The sequence below is a fragment of the Chiloscyllium punctatum genome, chromosome 22, assembly GCF_047496795.1.
Source record: "Chiloscyllium punctatum isolate Juve2018m chromosome 22, sChiPun1.3, whole genome shotgun sequence".
NCBI lineage: Eukaryota > Metazoa > Chordata > Chondrichthyes > Orectolobiformes > Hemiscylliidae > Chiloscyllium > Chiloscyllium punctatum.
This window is the reverse complement of record NC_092760.1, coordinates 55533050-55549358: the sequence shown is the minus strand read 5'-3', so window position 1 is coordinate 55549358 and position 16309 is coordinate 55533050. Positions and strand designations below refer to the sequence as shown.

The window sequence follows — 16309 nt, the reverse complement described above, 5'->3', positions numbered from 1 at the left end:
GAATCCTGTTTTGAACAGGAACTGGTACATGGTTAAATTATCAGTCTCTTTTTCAAAATCAGAAACAAATTCCCTTGCAGTATCTACTGCTAACACTACAGGGATGTCATAATTACGATTTTGAGAAATGCAAGATTGTGTCACATTTATCCATTAGTGCTTCACATCATCCTCCAGTTGTGATCAGCGAATATGTACACACAATAACAAAATATTATGCATGCTGAAAGACTAAAATAAAAGCAGAAACATCTGGAAAAACACAGTAGGTTTTGCAAAAAGGGGAAGACGGAGTCAATATTTCAGGTTAGAGGTTTTCCCAAACCTGCAAATGCATTTCACCAAAAAAGCTAAATACAAATGATGGTCACTTTGGTTAATATAGCAGGGAGATTTTCTAAAGTCAGGAGAAGATTCCTTAACTTGATTGGGTTCCCAAATACATTTAAATATGTTTAGCTGCTGATTCCTCCAGCAAATATGGCTGGTCTGAAGATGGTAGGGTGGCTTAAGGGAGGGCCTGTTAAGTTTTTCACATTCCTCAATAACAACATTTTCCCTGGGTTTATTTTAAATTCATTCATGGGACCTGGGCATAGCTGACTTGCCAACATTTATTGCCCATCTGCAGTTACCCTTGGTGGTGAACTGCCTTCTTGAACTGCTGCAGTCCATGTGCTGGAGGTAAACCCACAGTGCAATGAGGGAGGAAGCTCTATGACTTTTACTCAGTGACTTTGAAGGAACAGCGATGTATTTCCAAGTTGGGATAGTGTCTTGTCCTTCAAGATAGTAGTAATCATGGGTTTGGAAGGTGTTGTCTAAGGGATATTGAGGGAAATGTTTGCAGTTTTTTTTAAGATTGTACATACTGCTATGACTGAGCATTGATGGTCCAGGGAGTGGAAACTTGTGGATATGGTGCCAATCAAGGAATCTGCTTGCCCTGGATAATGTCGAGCTTTAAGTGTTGTTGAAGCTGCAATCATAGGCAAATTCCATCTCACTCCTGACCTGTGCCTAATAGTTGGTAGACAGACCTTGGTCTATTAGGAGGTGAGTTACTCACCACAGTATTCCTAGCCTCTGACCTGCTCTTATGGCCACTGTAGTTATGTGGTGAATTCAGTTGAATTTCTGGTAAATGATAACCCCCAAGATGTTCATAGTATGGGATTCAGAGATGGCAACATTACTGAATGTCAAAGGATAGTGCTTAGAGTGTCTTTGATTGTAAATGGTCATTGCCCAGCATTTCTGCTGCGTGAATGCTACTTGCCACTTGTCAGCCTAAGTCTGAATATTGTCCAGATCTTGTTGCATTTGAACATGGACTGCAAGAACAGAGGCGTTGTGAACAACACCCAATATTGTGCAGTAATTGATGAAAATCCCTACTTCTGACTCTATGATGAAGGGGAGATCATTGATGAAACAGCTGTGTCAGTGGTCCTCTTAAGTTTAACGATTGTGTCATTATTATGATTAACCTTACTTTCCAAATTATAGAGCTTCACTGCAACTGCACAATGAAATATCTAAAAATAATTAATCTATTGTTCCAGAATTATAACTACATTAGATGACATTAGAATTGCACTATTTTATTTCTAATATGGTAATTCAGAATAAAGTTGAATCAATCGACATTACCTGTTGTATCTCCACTGAAGCATTCCTAGTGTAACTGTTGTATTCACTTATCAGTGACCTGACATGACAGTTCAGCCTCACTGCAGTGCAGTGAATCCATTGCCACCTGTTTTTTTCAAGCTTGTAGAAAATATTAGACAGTTCTGTGGTTATTGTCCACGCTCTCTTCAATAGTGTCTGCAAGCTGTCTTGTAAATTTTGTTGAGATGTTATGACTAGTTCATTGAGTCCATCACCATCCACACTGATGGGCTTTGACTGAAGTATGCACATGCATTCACATTCTGCCATCAATCTCAAGTCGTCCATCCAACGCTGTACAGAATCCATCTGTATCAAATGCATGCTAGAAAAAGAATATCATGAAGTTATATTAAAAAAAACTAAATTAATACTGACACCGTGATAGTCTTTTTTTGTGTTTCTCAATCCAATACTGCCCAACACTTTCTCTGAATTGCATTGGTGGACTAATGATAAGTTCATCAAACACCAGTATCTTTTGAACTGATTATGCTTCAATTCTTTGACAATAGATCATCATCCTGGATGATTTTGTTAATCTTCAGAATTTGTGCCACTGTCATTGCATGACTCACCTGTAAAATCAAGGAAGTGCACATGCAAGCCCATTTCAGTATTCCATGCTGTTACACTAAACACAAATTATCTTTGTCTTTTTAATGGTGTGAAAGAAAGGAACAAGTTCATGAAAACTAGATTCTTCGCAATGGTACATACATACTCAGCATATGTGACACTGGCATGCATGGAAACGACAGGGATCCTATTACCAAGCATGCAGCTCGTCTTTAATGCAGGTCATGTCTTCACTCTATATTGCAAAATACATCGGAGGACATTATCTGCAGAACATCACTGACTAATCAACTACAGTTGCAGTACCTCAACCATGCTCTTCTTCCTATGCCATTTTCCAAATGACACCAAAATCAATTTATTTTACCCAGCAGAAACCTGCCTGGGATTGTCTTCTTCATGAAGAGACTCAAATCTAATGCATGCTCAATTTCCTGGTTTACTGTAACATTTATAAGCAACAAACCAAAATGCAACTGTCTAATCAGAGCAAGCATTTCTTTGATCAGATTCTAAGTGGTTTGAAAGTTGTATGTCTGCAGGACAAGACTCAATGAAGTTTTCTGTGGTAATTGTTCCAGGAGAGGTGAAACGAGAGATTGAGTTGAATGTGAATGTTAAGGTGAATGAAGGTGTTCAGGGTTTTAAAGGTGGTTGGTGGGTGTGGGAGAGCTAGATATGTTTTGCCCAGGATGGAACTTGAAAGCTTCATTATGTGAGTGCTGTTTTAAAAGAATGAAGAGTGTAATGTCGTCCAGAATACACAGAGAGAATGTGGATAAGATGTTACATTTGCCCATGCTTATTAAGTATTGTCACTGTTTTCTGTAACATCGAATGTGACAGAGTTACTACACAATGCCAAACAAGTTTCACTGCAAGTAATGAAACTACTGTTTTGCACTACTTAGAAGAGGACTTTGCCATCTTCATCAGTGAAGACAATGAGATTGTTCTTCCTGCTATCTCGTGGGAACAGTTGGCACCTAGCTATGAGGCAGTATTGATAAAATGCTCAGCATCAGCCAATGAAGAAATACATGCACAAAATTATACACAATTTAAATATCAAGTTTCATCAAACATATGCCGAAAATGAATATATTAAACTATCTGAGGCAACTTTAATGTTGCTCATTTTGCTGATGAATTTTCTGGCTGAAAACTGGTCATAACTGTGGCACAACTGACAACGAGCAAAATAAGTCAAAGTGTTAGCGGCCTACTTAGCTGCAAGAAGGGTCACAGAACATAAAGTCATGTAGCATGGAATCAAACCGTTCAGTCAAACTCATCCCCACTGACCATGTTCTCAAGTTAAACTAGTCCCACATGCCTGTGTTTGGCCCAAATCCCTCCAAACCTTTCCTATTCATGAACTTGTTGAAATGTCTTTTAAATGTAGCAACTCAACCTATTTCCACCACTTCCTCTGGCAGTTCATTCTACACACAAACCACTGTCTGTGTAAAAAAGTTGTTCCTCATGTCTTTTTTAAAACTTTCTCCTTTCACGTTAAAAAAATTCCCTCTAGTCTTGAACTCCCCCACTTCAGGGAAAAGACTCTTACTATTCACCTTATCCATGCCCCTCATAATTTTATAAACCTTTTTAAGGTTACCCCTCACCCTCCTGAGGTACAATGAGAATAGTTCCAGCCTATCCAGTCTAGTTTTATAACTCAAACACTCCATTCCCAGCAACATCCTGGTAAATCTTTCCTGAATGCTCTCCAATATAATATAATATCCTTTGTATAACTGGGTGACCAGAACTGCCCACAGTACTCCAGAAGAGGCCTCACCAATGTCCTGTACAATATCAGCATGATGTCCCAAATCCTATACTCAATGGTCTGAGCAAGAAATCAAGCGTGCTAAATGCCTTCGTAACCACATGTTCTACCTATGATGCAAATTTCAAAGAATTATGTGCCTGAATCCCTCGGTCTCTCTGTTCTACAACACTACCCATGGCCCTATTATTAATTTTGTAAGACTTGTCCTTGTTTGTTTTACCAAAATGCAATATGCCACACTTATCCAAATTAAACTCCATCTGCCAATCCTCAACTCATTGACCTAATTGATCAAGATCTCTTTGTCATCTTAGAAAGCTTCCTTCACTGTCCACTATACTACCAATTTTGGTGTCATCTACAAACTTACTAACCATGCTTCCACTTCCGATATTCTCATCCAAATCATTTGTACAAATAACAAACAAAAGTACACCCAGCACCAATCTTTGTGGAACACCACTGGTCACAAGCCTTTGTCCAAAAAAAAACCCTCCACCACTACCCTATCTCTCTTATCATCAAGCCAAAGTTGTATCTAATTGGCAAGCTCATCCTGAATCCTATGTGATCTAACTTTTACTAATTATTCTACCATGAAAAACCTTGTCAAAGGCTTTCCTATTCATTATCCTTGTGCAAGTACTTTAAATCATGAGACACTAGATAATGGCCACAAACTCATATTTTTCTTATAACTTGAAGTATGTGACCAATAGTACAACTTCATCCGCCTCCAACTGAGATGAGGAAACCATGTACATATTGGTACTGAAATAGATGAATATTGGCTTCACAGTGAGTATTGAATTTATGAATACAGTTGTTAATGTTGTTTTGTGTTAATGCCCTAGAATGTAAAACAAATATCCATATTGATTTCTGATTAAAAGATCATGACAAATAGAGGGAAATATGAGAAGCAGGCCCTCACATAAACTGCTATCATTGACGGATTACTCTTAGTTCACAGGTAGAGTACTTAAGCTAAGTAATTTCTTTTTCAGGTACATTATCTAACAGTGCTTAACTTAAAATTGAGTGGGCAGTCGCAATATGCTGCCTTTTGTTTTCTTCCAACATGATTCATCGAGGTTTTCATGCTGATACACATGATCAGAACAGACTTAGACTTTAGTCAAGCCCTATTCTTCAAGAACACCAAAGGAATAACAGAATCGGAGAATTAAATAAAAGTTTGAATAAAGTTTGGAGGAATGTTGCTTTCTTTAGAATCGAGCTTGGGGAACAATGTCATTATGTCCCACTGAATTAAAAGCAAAATTGTATCCGATATTACTGAAGAGAATCGCTTCATTCCATGCCTAGTTATTTAGATGGTTTTCCTTCATCTTGCAATGCAGAAAAGCTTGAACGGATAATAGTGTAACAAGGATAACAGGAATCTGGCACCTTGTCAATGTGACCAGCAGTACACCTCTTTAACTTAGATCGAAAGAGAGTGAAAGAGACAAATGGTGAAGGAGGGCAAATTAAAATCACTTCAAGTAGAGAAAGGAAATTAGGAACTGGGTTCTGAGGGAAAAAAACACAGAAGTGAAATAAGATAAAAAACCCAACAATTTATTCTGTGTAGAAATAAGATGCCACAGTTTAAATCATATCCTGTCTGGGTTGAAGAGATAAAATGGCATTGCAGGAACATACATCTCCTCATTAAATATAAACCTATGTTGTTAAGTTTCAGGTATAACTGTCTACCAGAAAGTAATTTGTCTATTAATGTGCAAAAGCAGAAACTTCATCAAACTCAGGTGGAGTTTGTAGGTCAGCTGCTGTTTCCATGAAGCTAACAGTGGATTGTCACAAGGGGGCATAGCTTTAAATTAAGGGGTGGTAGGTTTAGGACGGATGTTAGGGGTAGATTCTTTACTCAGCGAGTCGTGAGTTCATGGAATGCCCTGCCAGTAGCAGTGGTGGACTCTCCCTCTTTATGGGCATTTAAGCGGGCATTGGATAGGCATATGGAGGATAGTGGGCTAGTGTAGGTTAGGTGGGCTTGGATCGGCGCAACATCGAGGACCAAAGGGCCTGTACTGCGCTGTATTCTTCTATGTTCTATGTTCTATGTTCATCCAGCAATTTGTGTCAGTTTGCAATTCGTTGCATATTTCTTGTTCATCACAAGTTGCTAAATGATCTACACATTAGATATAGTGAGCTTTTTTATAAATGCACCAGTCATTTCCTAGAAAGTTGTTTCTTGTGTGCAATGTTAGTACCAAAAGTAGTTCCAGCAAAGTTTCATTAATTTTATGGAGTGCACTACTCATAGTTGTTGTTAGTCTGTATTTTCCAAATCTCAGTAAGTTAATAATGCAGATCAAATCAAGCTTGCAATTATAATGAATCAAAAATAGCATGTACATTAAATTTCTGAAGAAAATCTCTAATTCTAATGGAGTGGCTCCTTCCAGAATGTATAAGTGCAAGAAAAAATATGATTAGTGATTATTAAAATGTGATTAGTAAAATGTTGCCAATTTAGAATAAATATATTAGAAAGACTAAGATGTATTAGAATTCCATACAACATAACCCCTTTCCTTCCCTTTCAGAACAAGGATGAGGTTTTGTTCTGTCCTTACTTGCCACCACATCAGCCTTTATATTCAGCATATCACCATTGAGCATTTCTGGCACTTACAGGTGCAAGGATGCTTTACATGTCCTGCTTTCAATTTTATATAACACATTAATTGTTCATGAAGTGATTCCACTGTGCTAAATGACAATGGCAAGATAACAGTAATAAGAGCCTCATATCTCTGGCAGAGGGGGTAAAGCACAGGAACACAAGGCAAAGCAGGGCAATGAAATGAAGGGTTGCTGTGAGCATAATAGTAGGGTCAAAGTGAATGAGGGCTGTGATAGTGAGCAAAGGTCTCAGTGGTGCAGGTTGGTCCAGTCCATGAGACACTGCGTGCTCCTGAGCACACAGTGTCCTTGCTGCAGCAATACAATGATAGTCCAGCTCACGGTGCAGCATTGAAGGACAGAAGCATCCTATAAATGGATTGAAAATTAACCACAAAGGTTCTTAGAGACTGGCATATATCAGATGGCACATCTGTGGATGTGGGCTGCATGTGGCCATGCCAATGGACAATGCCCTGAGAAATTGACACCTGGTGTCCAACATGGGCATCATGGAGGGTAAGTGATGAGCTGAATCTATCTGGTGCTCGCTCTGGCTTCCTTCTGGAGTTTTTCAGATGGCAGGCTGAATATAACTGAGACAATTTGCCTGTAAAGAAGGTACTTAATAAGTACGGATGACCATCAATTAGCATCTTGCCACTGCCGAGTGAGAATCTCACCATGCTGCTTGTGAAAACGATAAATGCTGCAACGAGATTGTCTCACCATCAAGATTTCCTTTGTGCTCGATTCTGCCACATATCTTGCCCACATGACACGGACCTCTAAGATTTTGCCTATTCATTTTATGTCTGTCTTTATGAAGGCTGCCTGGATTGTTGAGTATTTACAGACTTTTTTGTTTTTATTTCAAAGTTCCAATTTGTCCTGCAGTATTTTGTATTTGTAACTTGATTATTTGACCACAATTATATTAAAGTACAAACTACAGACAGAAATAAAAATATTTAAAGACTATTGTAAATGTTTCCTCAGTCCGAGAGAAAGCTTCATTTTGACAAACAGTGGAGTTCATTAATTAAAAACACCTGCTGAGCCAATGCCTGCAAATTTAATATTGGGATAGAAGTACTACAGTTCATTGACAAACATCAAACTTAAAACCCTGAGGCCAATTCTGCCCCAAATATTGCATCATTATCAGCAGCAGTCAAAACCTGCATGCTGCTTTCCCAGGAGACACATCGTGCTCTCAGCAGTGCTTCTAAATGTTCAAGTGTGGACACATTCCTTTAATTGGTGCATGCCTGATGACCGCCCTATTTTCTTCTTAGAAAATGGCAAAAAGGAAGATCAATATGTGAAATAAAAACAACACTAGGAAAAAAACAAATCACAAATCCAGCAAAACCAATTAGGAAATATAAACACAGTTTCCCAGATCATCTGGAGTTATTCCAAACCTTTTTATACTAATAAGTAATGATGAGCTTTCACTGTAGAAAGCACGCAAAACAATTGCAGGAAGAGACAATGTGTTTTATCTGCAACCTTCCATGTTTTCAAGTTGTTCTAAAGGAATTAGTTAATTCTTTATATACATTCCTAGACACTATTGATATGGGAAAGACATAAAACAGGTTAACAAATTACTGACTTCACTAATCGGTCTAACACCAAAAGTATACTGTGCAGTCCAATATTTATTTACGAAAGTAATTAGTAAGTTAATGCAATTTTGTGGGCCTTTTAACTTTTCAGACAGTGACAAGCTTTTGGACATGTATATCTTTCCCTGTGATTTTTGAGACAGAAAATAGATTTGCTTTCATTAGGAAAATACATTACACAGAAAGCAAGCTATAGCTACAAATAAGTTGTCTGACAAAACAATCTCTCCAGCAATTCCCATTAGACAAATGACATTAAACATGTTTTCCCATGAGTCCAATTTTCTGGACTGTGAAAAATATTAGGTTAGTAAGATTTCTCTTCCTGGCAGCTAACATACACACAGATGGATCGACTAGAAGCCCAGTAGTCCTAGAAATCAAGAGATGAAGGAAGGTCAAACATTTCTTTTAAATAAACTTTACATCCTGTTTGGAAGACACTAATCCCTGCTCTTTAAGAATCTCTTATTGTCTGAAAAGCTTTCAATGCCAAAATCGATAATACAGCTTTCAGACTTCAAAATATTGTTCCTTCAAGTCCTTTTTGCTGTCTGAACTTTCATTATTTTCTAATTACAAATGCTGGGCTCTCATTTCTCATTCCCTGACATGCCTTCTTTCCAAATACCAGCTGCTTTGATTGATGATGGAAGTGGTGCATTTACAGCACCAAAAAAAATCACTACTTTAGTCAATAAGTTATATTAATTTCAACTTGCCTATATTGATCAGTGTTGTTGAAATTACAGCACTACTTTAACCGTGTCACTTAGTCAGTTAAATTGAACATGGGAAACCAAGTTCAGATAATCCCTTCATCCAAGGAATCAACTGAAAGACCCTGTCCTGATCTGCTTGCAAGGTAAATACCACTCCCAATGCAAGGAGATCAAAACAGTACACAGAACATGTTGCCAATACCCTGTCCAGTTGTAACAAAACATCTCTATTTTTACACTGCATTCCTTTTGTAATAACGCCAGCATTCCATTTGCCTCCGAAATTATTTGCTGCAGCATTTTATTTCAGCAATTCATGCCCAAGGATATCCAGACCCCACTTCAGAAAAAGAATTCTGTAATCTCCACTGAAATAATATTCTGCTTTTCTATTCTTCTCATTAGAGTGGACAACATGACATTTCCTACACTGGACCTCATATGCTGATTTTCAATACATTGACTTAAACTCTTGTTTCATTTCAGACTCTCGGCCTGGATTATTGCAATGACCATCGCCTATCCATTGCTGCAAAAATTGAAAACAAGGCCAAGACTTGGAAGTCCTGCCCTGAGCACACCAACAACCAAGCTCCTCAAACACACAATGATCCCCTGGGCCCCAAACTTGCCTCAACTGCAGTCACACCCTCCCGGCTAGATCTACATTACCTCGTCTGAGGGGCATGACTGCCTGCTGCTGCAAAGTGTCCAGATAACATGGCACAATGTCTGCAATTCAGACTCCAACTCCTCAAACTCAATGTGAAGTTTCCCAAGCTGCAAACACTTTACTACAGATGTGTTCACTCTGGGAGGGCATAGGATGCTGTGGGAAGGAGATGTTTAGGGTGACACCACTATTCTGGCGGTGGAGGGGGGAGTGGTATATCACAATAATGAAGTGGAGTTATTAAACTAAAGTGACAGGGTTCATGGACTAAGGTGGGAGAATGTGAGGATTGCAGATGCTGGAGGTCAGAGTCGAGAGTGTGTTGTTGGAGAATCGACATTCCGAGCATAAGCTCTTCATCAGGAAAGGCTTATGCCCGAAATGTCAATTCTCTTGCTCCTCGAATGCTGCCTGGCCTGCTGTACTTTCCCAGCAAAACACTCTCGACGCCGACTTCATGGACTAAGGTGTTTGGGGAAAACATGCAGAGGATCGGTAGAGATAGGCTGTCCAGGTTCTGGCAGGTGGAAGCAGACTTGAAGATTTGGGGTGGAGGCATGTGGCACAGATGACCAATCTGAACCTGACAGGGAACCCACAGTGACCTGCATTGCATTTCTAAATGCAACCTGCAAATGGAAAATGGTGGTGACCAACCGCAGAATGAGTTTTTTCTTGCTCTGGGTCAAAAAACGGGCTTGATTACTGCACAACTAAGGTCCTACAAAGGCAGCCTCATCAGTAAGACACTTGCTGACAGTTGGTCGCAGGCATTTGTAATCATTGTACTGTACGTGTGAGATGTAAACAGTGTATCACTTGTGGGGTGCAAACTCCAGCCACAAAGAACTTTGACCATGTCACTGGTCCTTGTCTATCTCTGTGAGGCAGCAACAATCCCAGACAACCTTAAAAGGCGCACTTACAAAGCACAAAGCACAAAGCTCATTGATTGTACACAGCAAGGAAATGATTCCCTTGCAACTTGAATTCTAAATATGTGTAATTATGCCTTTCGTAGGTGATGTGGGGCTGGGAAGAGGAGACTTCAGTCCTCATGCAGTACTTATAATCCCTTTTTTTTTGTGACATGAAAAGTGGACATTTAATCAAAATAAGGTCCAAAATAAAAGTTCTATTATAGGTCATTCCAGGGCCCTGCTTATCAGAATGACCCTTTAGCCACTGTACGGAGCAGTATGTACAGCTACCATTTGAAAGTAAAATGAAAGCTGTCTGTTCACATAACTTCTGTTCTGTTCCTTATCCAGCCACATGATTTCTTTTGCTGTTTCTGTGATGCAATGCAGGTGCAGCAAAATGGAAGAGGAACAGATGCACCAGGAGTAGCAGCGTCCCTAGCAGATGTCAAGAAACATGCACATGAAGAGGTAACAGTGCAAATCCCCTCAGGATGTGTGGGGTATATAATAGGGCCAGAGCCTATCATCATGCTGCTATTTCCACTGAATATGGGAGGTGCAGTGTGGGCACAGACTGAGGATGACACTGTTATTGAACGGTACCAGTGGAATAACACTTACAACCTGATTAAGTCAATGGCCATCCTAACCCATGTCCATCAAGGTAGTGAACTAAACAATGTGGGCGGAACAATGTAAACATTGTGGGCAGCACAGTGGCAGTAGGCGGCACGGTGACACAGTGGTTTGCACTGCTGCCTCACAGCGCCAGAGACCCGGGTTCAATTCCCGCCTCAGGCGACTGACTGTGTGGAGTTTGCACATTCTCCCCGTGTCTGCATGGGTTTCCTCCGGGTGCTCCGGTTTCCTCCCACAGTCCAAAGACGTTCAGGTCAGGTGAATTGACCATGCTAAATTTTCCGTAGTGTTAGGTAAGGGGTAAATGTAGGGGTATGGGTGGGTTGCGCTTCGGCAGGTCGATGTGGACTTGTTGGGCCGAAGGGCCTGTTTCCACACTGTAATGTAATCTAATATAATCTAAAAAATCTAATGTGCGAGATTAGTTAATGTTTGACAATGTTATGTGAAGATACACTGAACTAAACAGCATATGTGAGGCCTTGAACTTTTTGCAGCTGTTGAATTGTACGCTGGAGTTGTGCAAATACATTCTGAGGAAAAATAGTGAAAAATATTAAAAGAGAAAGAAAGAATAATATTAGAATAACTTGCAGCATTTTTATTTCCTGGATTCCTCTCTTCAATCACTACTCTCATAAGTTTCAAGGCAACAGGGCGAGTACAATTTAATGGCAATTTGTACATAGATCATTGAATTAACAACTGAAGCTACTGCTTTGTGATTTACAATAGGTTCCAACAACAAACATTACTTACAGTCATTTTTATGCCAAGATCACATAATACATATTTCGTTACATCCTATAATGTAAAGAAACATTTATAGTGATATTTTCAAGTTGACCTAAACTGGCCACATAATGCACTGGCACCTGTGTAAATTCAGAACATAGAAACAAGAATAGACCCTTTAGCTCTGCAAGCCTAATAAATCTTTGCATGAAGTCAGACTGATCAGTAAACTAAGTCTGTTTTACCTGCATTTTCTCCAATTAGTCGGTTTTAATTAAATTTGTTTCATCTACTTTGAAACATGTTGCAGTGTTCCAGGAAAATTGTCACTTCATGTTACTTTCAAGCTAACTACATCCTGATAAAGCAACAATTTTTTTAAAGCTGTCTTATCATTTAAAGAAGTGAAGCAGAGTTAACTATAGCAACTCAAATAATAACGCAGACTGTTCTGATTGAGTAATGTTACTTCCCATGTCCTGATGGAGCAACACTAAAGTATTTTGTTTTTAAAACTGTTCTTATCTATTATTGGTCAGATTGAACAGTATAGCATTAACCTGTCCTGGCTAGCTTTACCTCCCGCCAACGCCCCCCAGCACCCCCCACCCCCACACCCCCATCCCGTATCTAGCTCCATACGTCATTTTTAAAGCAATGAGGAAAGGACTCACTCTTTGTTTAACTTCTATTGTCAATTGAATATCAAGAATTTGTCTTTTAAATGCCTCTATTCACTTTTCAGGATATTTGTTCATCTGTTCAGCTGTAATAAAGTGAACTAATTACCTTGCAATTAAGTTTAGCTTAATTCTCTCATCCTGTACTCTTAATCTCAGTTGTCTTCTTGATTCCAGACAAAATACATGAGAAAAACTATTCCATTGATCCTTTCTAAAATTAAAAAGCATAAATTTTCTTTTTGAAATGCCTACTGGGAGCAATTTGAAATGTGTAAATCAGAAGTGTGCTCCATCAGGACCACAGCACCACCGTTAAAATTCCTCTTGGGTCCAATTAGAATTTTAAGAACTATGTACCTGGGGCAATTATTGGATATATACATGAAGGGAAAAGAATGTTTGGGTGGCTCTCGAACCTCATTAGCAGCAGAAACCTTAAATGACCACAGACAGAAAATAGGATTTGTTTCTTCATTTGTGGTCATTGGAACAGCAAACGTTAATTGGGCAAAATAATTGTGAGTACAAAATTCATTTGAAATTGCCAGAAGAGGAAATGTACATCTTACTATATGAGGATGATCCGAGCTGATGTTACAAGTGTACAAGTTCACATCTTAGCTTTAAATCTGATTGATCAATTTTTGCTTTTGATTTGAATATATTAGTCTGACTGTATGGTATGTACATGATATTGAAATCCCCCAGCAGAGTACATTCTGCAACCTTACTAACTCCTATTGTTTCCTGCAAGTGTTGTCCAATATGAACGAACAGAATCATCAGCCAAGGTAGGACAGTACATGATAATCTAGAGGAGGTTTTCTGGCCCATGTTTGTCCTGATGTCTGGAGTCAATATTGACGACTCCCAGCACAACACACCTTCCTCCTGACTGTATTCAACTTACCTGGCAGGGGAGATACCATGATCACCAAGGTGGTTCTCCCAGGACGAGGTTAGGATCAAGTATCTGTTCTTATCAGAACAGGTTGCGAGTCATCAGAGCTAGTGAAGAGATCATCGCTGGATCATAATTGGACGTTGGAGGATCGTTTGGTTGTGCTGACCTGCTCTTGGTGGATTTTCATGCTGGCTTCGGCCTAACGCCAATTCAGGGACCAGCCGACCTCAGAGCTATGGCCTCAACAGCTGCCCGCAGCTTTGGGCAGGGGGTTCGAAACACAGTCAGGGTGACTGTGAAGAAGATTGAGGATCGTACACCACTCGACTGCACCTTGTTTATTAAGAAGGTACTGTTGGGATGCTGTGGGTTTGCTACAGCGGGCGTGTGCTACACCAACATTGTCAGTGCAGTCTCAATCAATGGGTGAGAATCAGATAGCTTCCCTGTAAGATCTGGAGTCAGGCAGGGATGCCCCCTCTCACCCGCCTTGTTTGTGTGTTGCATAGAACCATTTGCCGAATCCATCAGGAAGGATGCGAGCCTGAGAGGGGTGACTATTCCTGGCAGCGGGGGCCTGCAGGTTAAGGCCTCCCTGTACATGGATGACGTCGCTGTTTTCTGCTCGGATCCGCTGTCCGTGCACAGACTCGTGTGCATCTGTGACCAGTTCAAACGGGCCTCAGGGGCCAAGGTAAACCGAGGCAAGAGCGAGGCCATGCTCTTCGGGAACTGGGCCGACCAATCCTCTATCCCCTTCACCGTCAGGACTGACCACCTGAAGGTGCTGGGTATTTGGTTCAGGGGGGCTGGGGCGTGCGCCAAGACCTGGGAGGAGCGGATCAGGAAGATGAGATGGAAACTAGGCAGATGGGGGCAACGGTCGCTCTCCATCGCGGGAAAAAACCTGGTCATCAGGTGTGAGGTACTCTCAGTATTGCTATATGTGGCACAGGTCTGGCCTATCCCCAGGACCTGTGCCGCCGCAGTCACCCGGGCCATCTTCCAATTCATTTGGAGATCAAAGATGGACCGGGTCCGAAGAGACTCTATGTACAAAGACCGGTGCAATGGGGGAAAAAAACACGTCCAATGCCACCCTCACCCCGATGGCCACCTTTGTGTGTGGCTGCATCAAGCTGTGCGTGGATCCCCGGTACGCAAACACCAAGTGTCACTACGTACTGAGGTTCTACCTGTCCCCAGTGTTGCGAAGGATGGGCCTGGCCTCGCTGCCGCGGAACGCTCCGAGTAGTTGGACCGTTCCGTATCACCTGTCCTTCGTGGAGAAATTTATGAGGAAAAACACCTTTGACCACAAGTCCATCAGGAAGTGGTCAGCACGTAGCGTCCTTGAGACCCTTCGGGAAAAGGAGAGGGCGGATCCTGTCGAGCGGTTCCCTGAGCAGACTGTCAAAGCCACTTGGCAGAATGCCTCATCGCCAGAACTTTCCAACAAGCACCAAGACGTGGCTTGGCTGGTGGTGAGAAGGGCTCTGCCTGTGAGATCCTTTATGCACGCCCGGACTCTCTGCCGCACCGCACGCTGCCCTCGAAGTGGCTGCGGGGGGGACGAGACTGTCACACACCTCCTTCTGGAATGTGCCTATGCAGAGGAAGTCTGGAGAGGAATGCAGTGGTGCTTGTCGAGGTTCGTCCCGAGCAGCGCCGTGACGCGGGACTCCGTGCTCTACGGCCTGTTCCCCGGGACTCACACCGAGACGAACATTAACTGCGCCTGGAGGATCATCAACTCGGTGAAGGACGCTCTCTGGGCGGTCCGAAACCTGTTGATCTTCCAGCTGAAGGAGTTGACCCGACCGAGTGTTGCAGACTAGCACATTCCAAGGTCCAAGACTACGTGTTGAGGGACGCGCTGAAGCTTGGGGCAGCTGCCGCCAAGGCGCGGTGGGGAAAGACCACCGTGTAAGATCGGCCTGCCTAAAGAAGAACAGGGGGCCCATGCGGACGTTTTTTTGGGCTCTGCTGATGCCTCAGCCAAATATATGTACAAGATTGAAAAATGCACAGGATTGTAAATGACATTGATAAATTCGAATCTGTGTTTGTAAATGTGGACATATGTATGGCATGATCAAATGTACAGACCATCAAATCTTTTTATGAATAAAGTATATTTTTGAAATTAAAAAAAAGTGTACTGCCTGCAGGATTTCCCTGGGGCAGGCTACTTTGATGTGACCTTCAGAAGCATGAAGCAGTGTGAACAGCTCCTGAAGGTCTTCAAGGAGAAGGAAGGGGAGCCGCTGTTTTCCATCTTGTCAGCGACCCCATTGTGTGTGCTTCCTGCACAGAGGAATCGGGTTGTTACAATCCATATGTACAACCCCTATGTTCCAGCGGCTGATGTCCTGACCTTCCTGGGAAGGTACGTCCAAGTTGAGGGAGAAGCCACTGATGTGATCGACCCCTTTGGGATCTGGACCAGTAAGCGGCAGGTCAGGGTAACTCTGAGGGCCGATGACAGTGGGAACATCCTCCACCCACCCTCGAGCTTCGCAATTGGAGGGAGCAGAGGCTACCTGACATAGGCAGGGCAGCCGAAAGTGTGCTGAACCTGCGGGAAGTCGGGACACGTGGCGGCGGATTGCAAAGTGACCATCTGCAGGAACTGCAAACAGGAGGGTCACTTGACTAAGGACTGTCAGGAAGAAAAGAGCTGCAAC

The 16309-nt window shown here is 41.6% G+C and overlaps 1 protein-coding gene across 1 annotated transcript in view; it reads right to left on the bottom strand.

The window, feature by feature from the left end:
- Positions 1-16309, bottom strand: part of LOC140493662 (protein inscuteable homolog) — a 422044-nt gene that overhangs the window by 207821 nt on the left and 197914 nt on the right. Inside the window, exon 3 of the mRNA XM_072592362.1 lies at positions 1654-1999. Within this exon, the coding sequence (XP_072448463.1) occupies positions 1654-1999 (346 nt within the window). The remainder of the gene's footprint in view (positions 1-1653; positions 2000-16309) is intronic.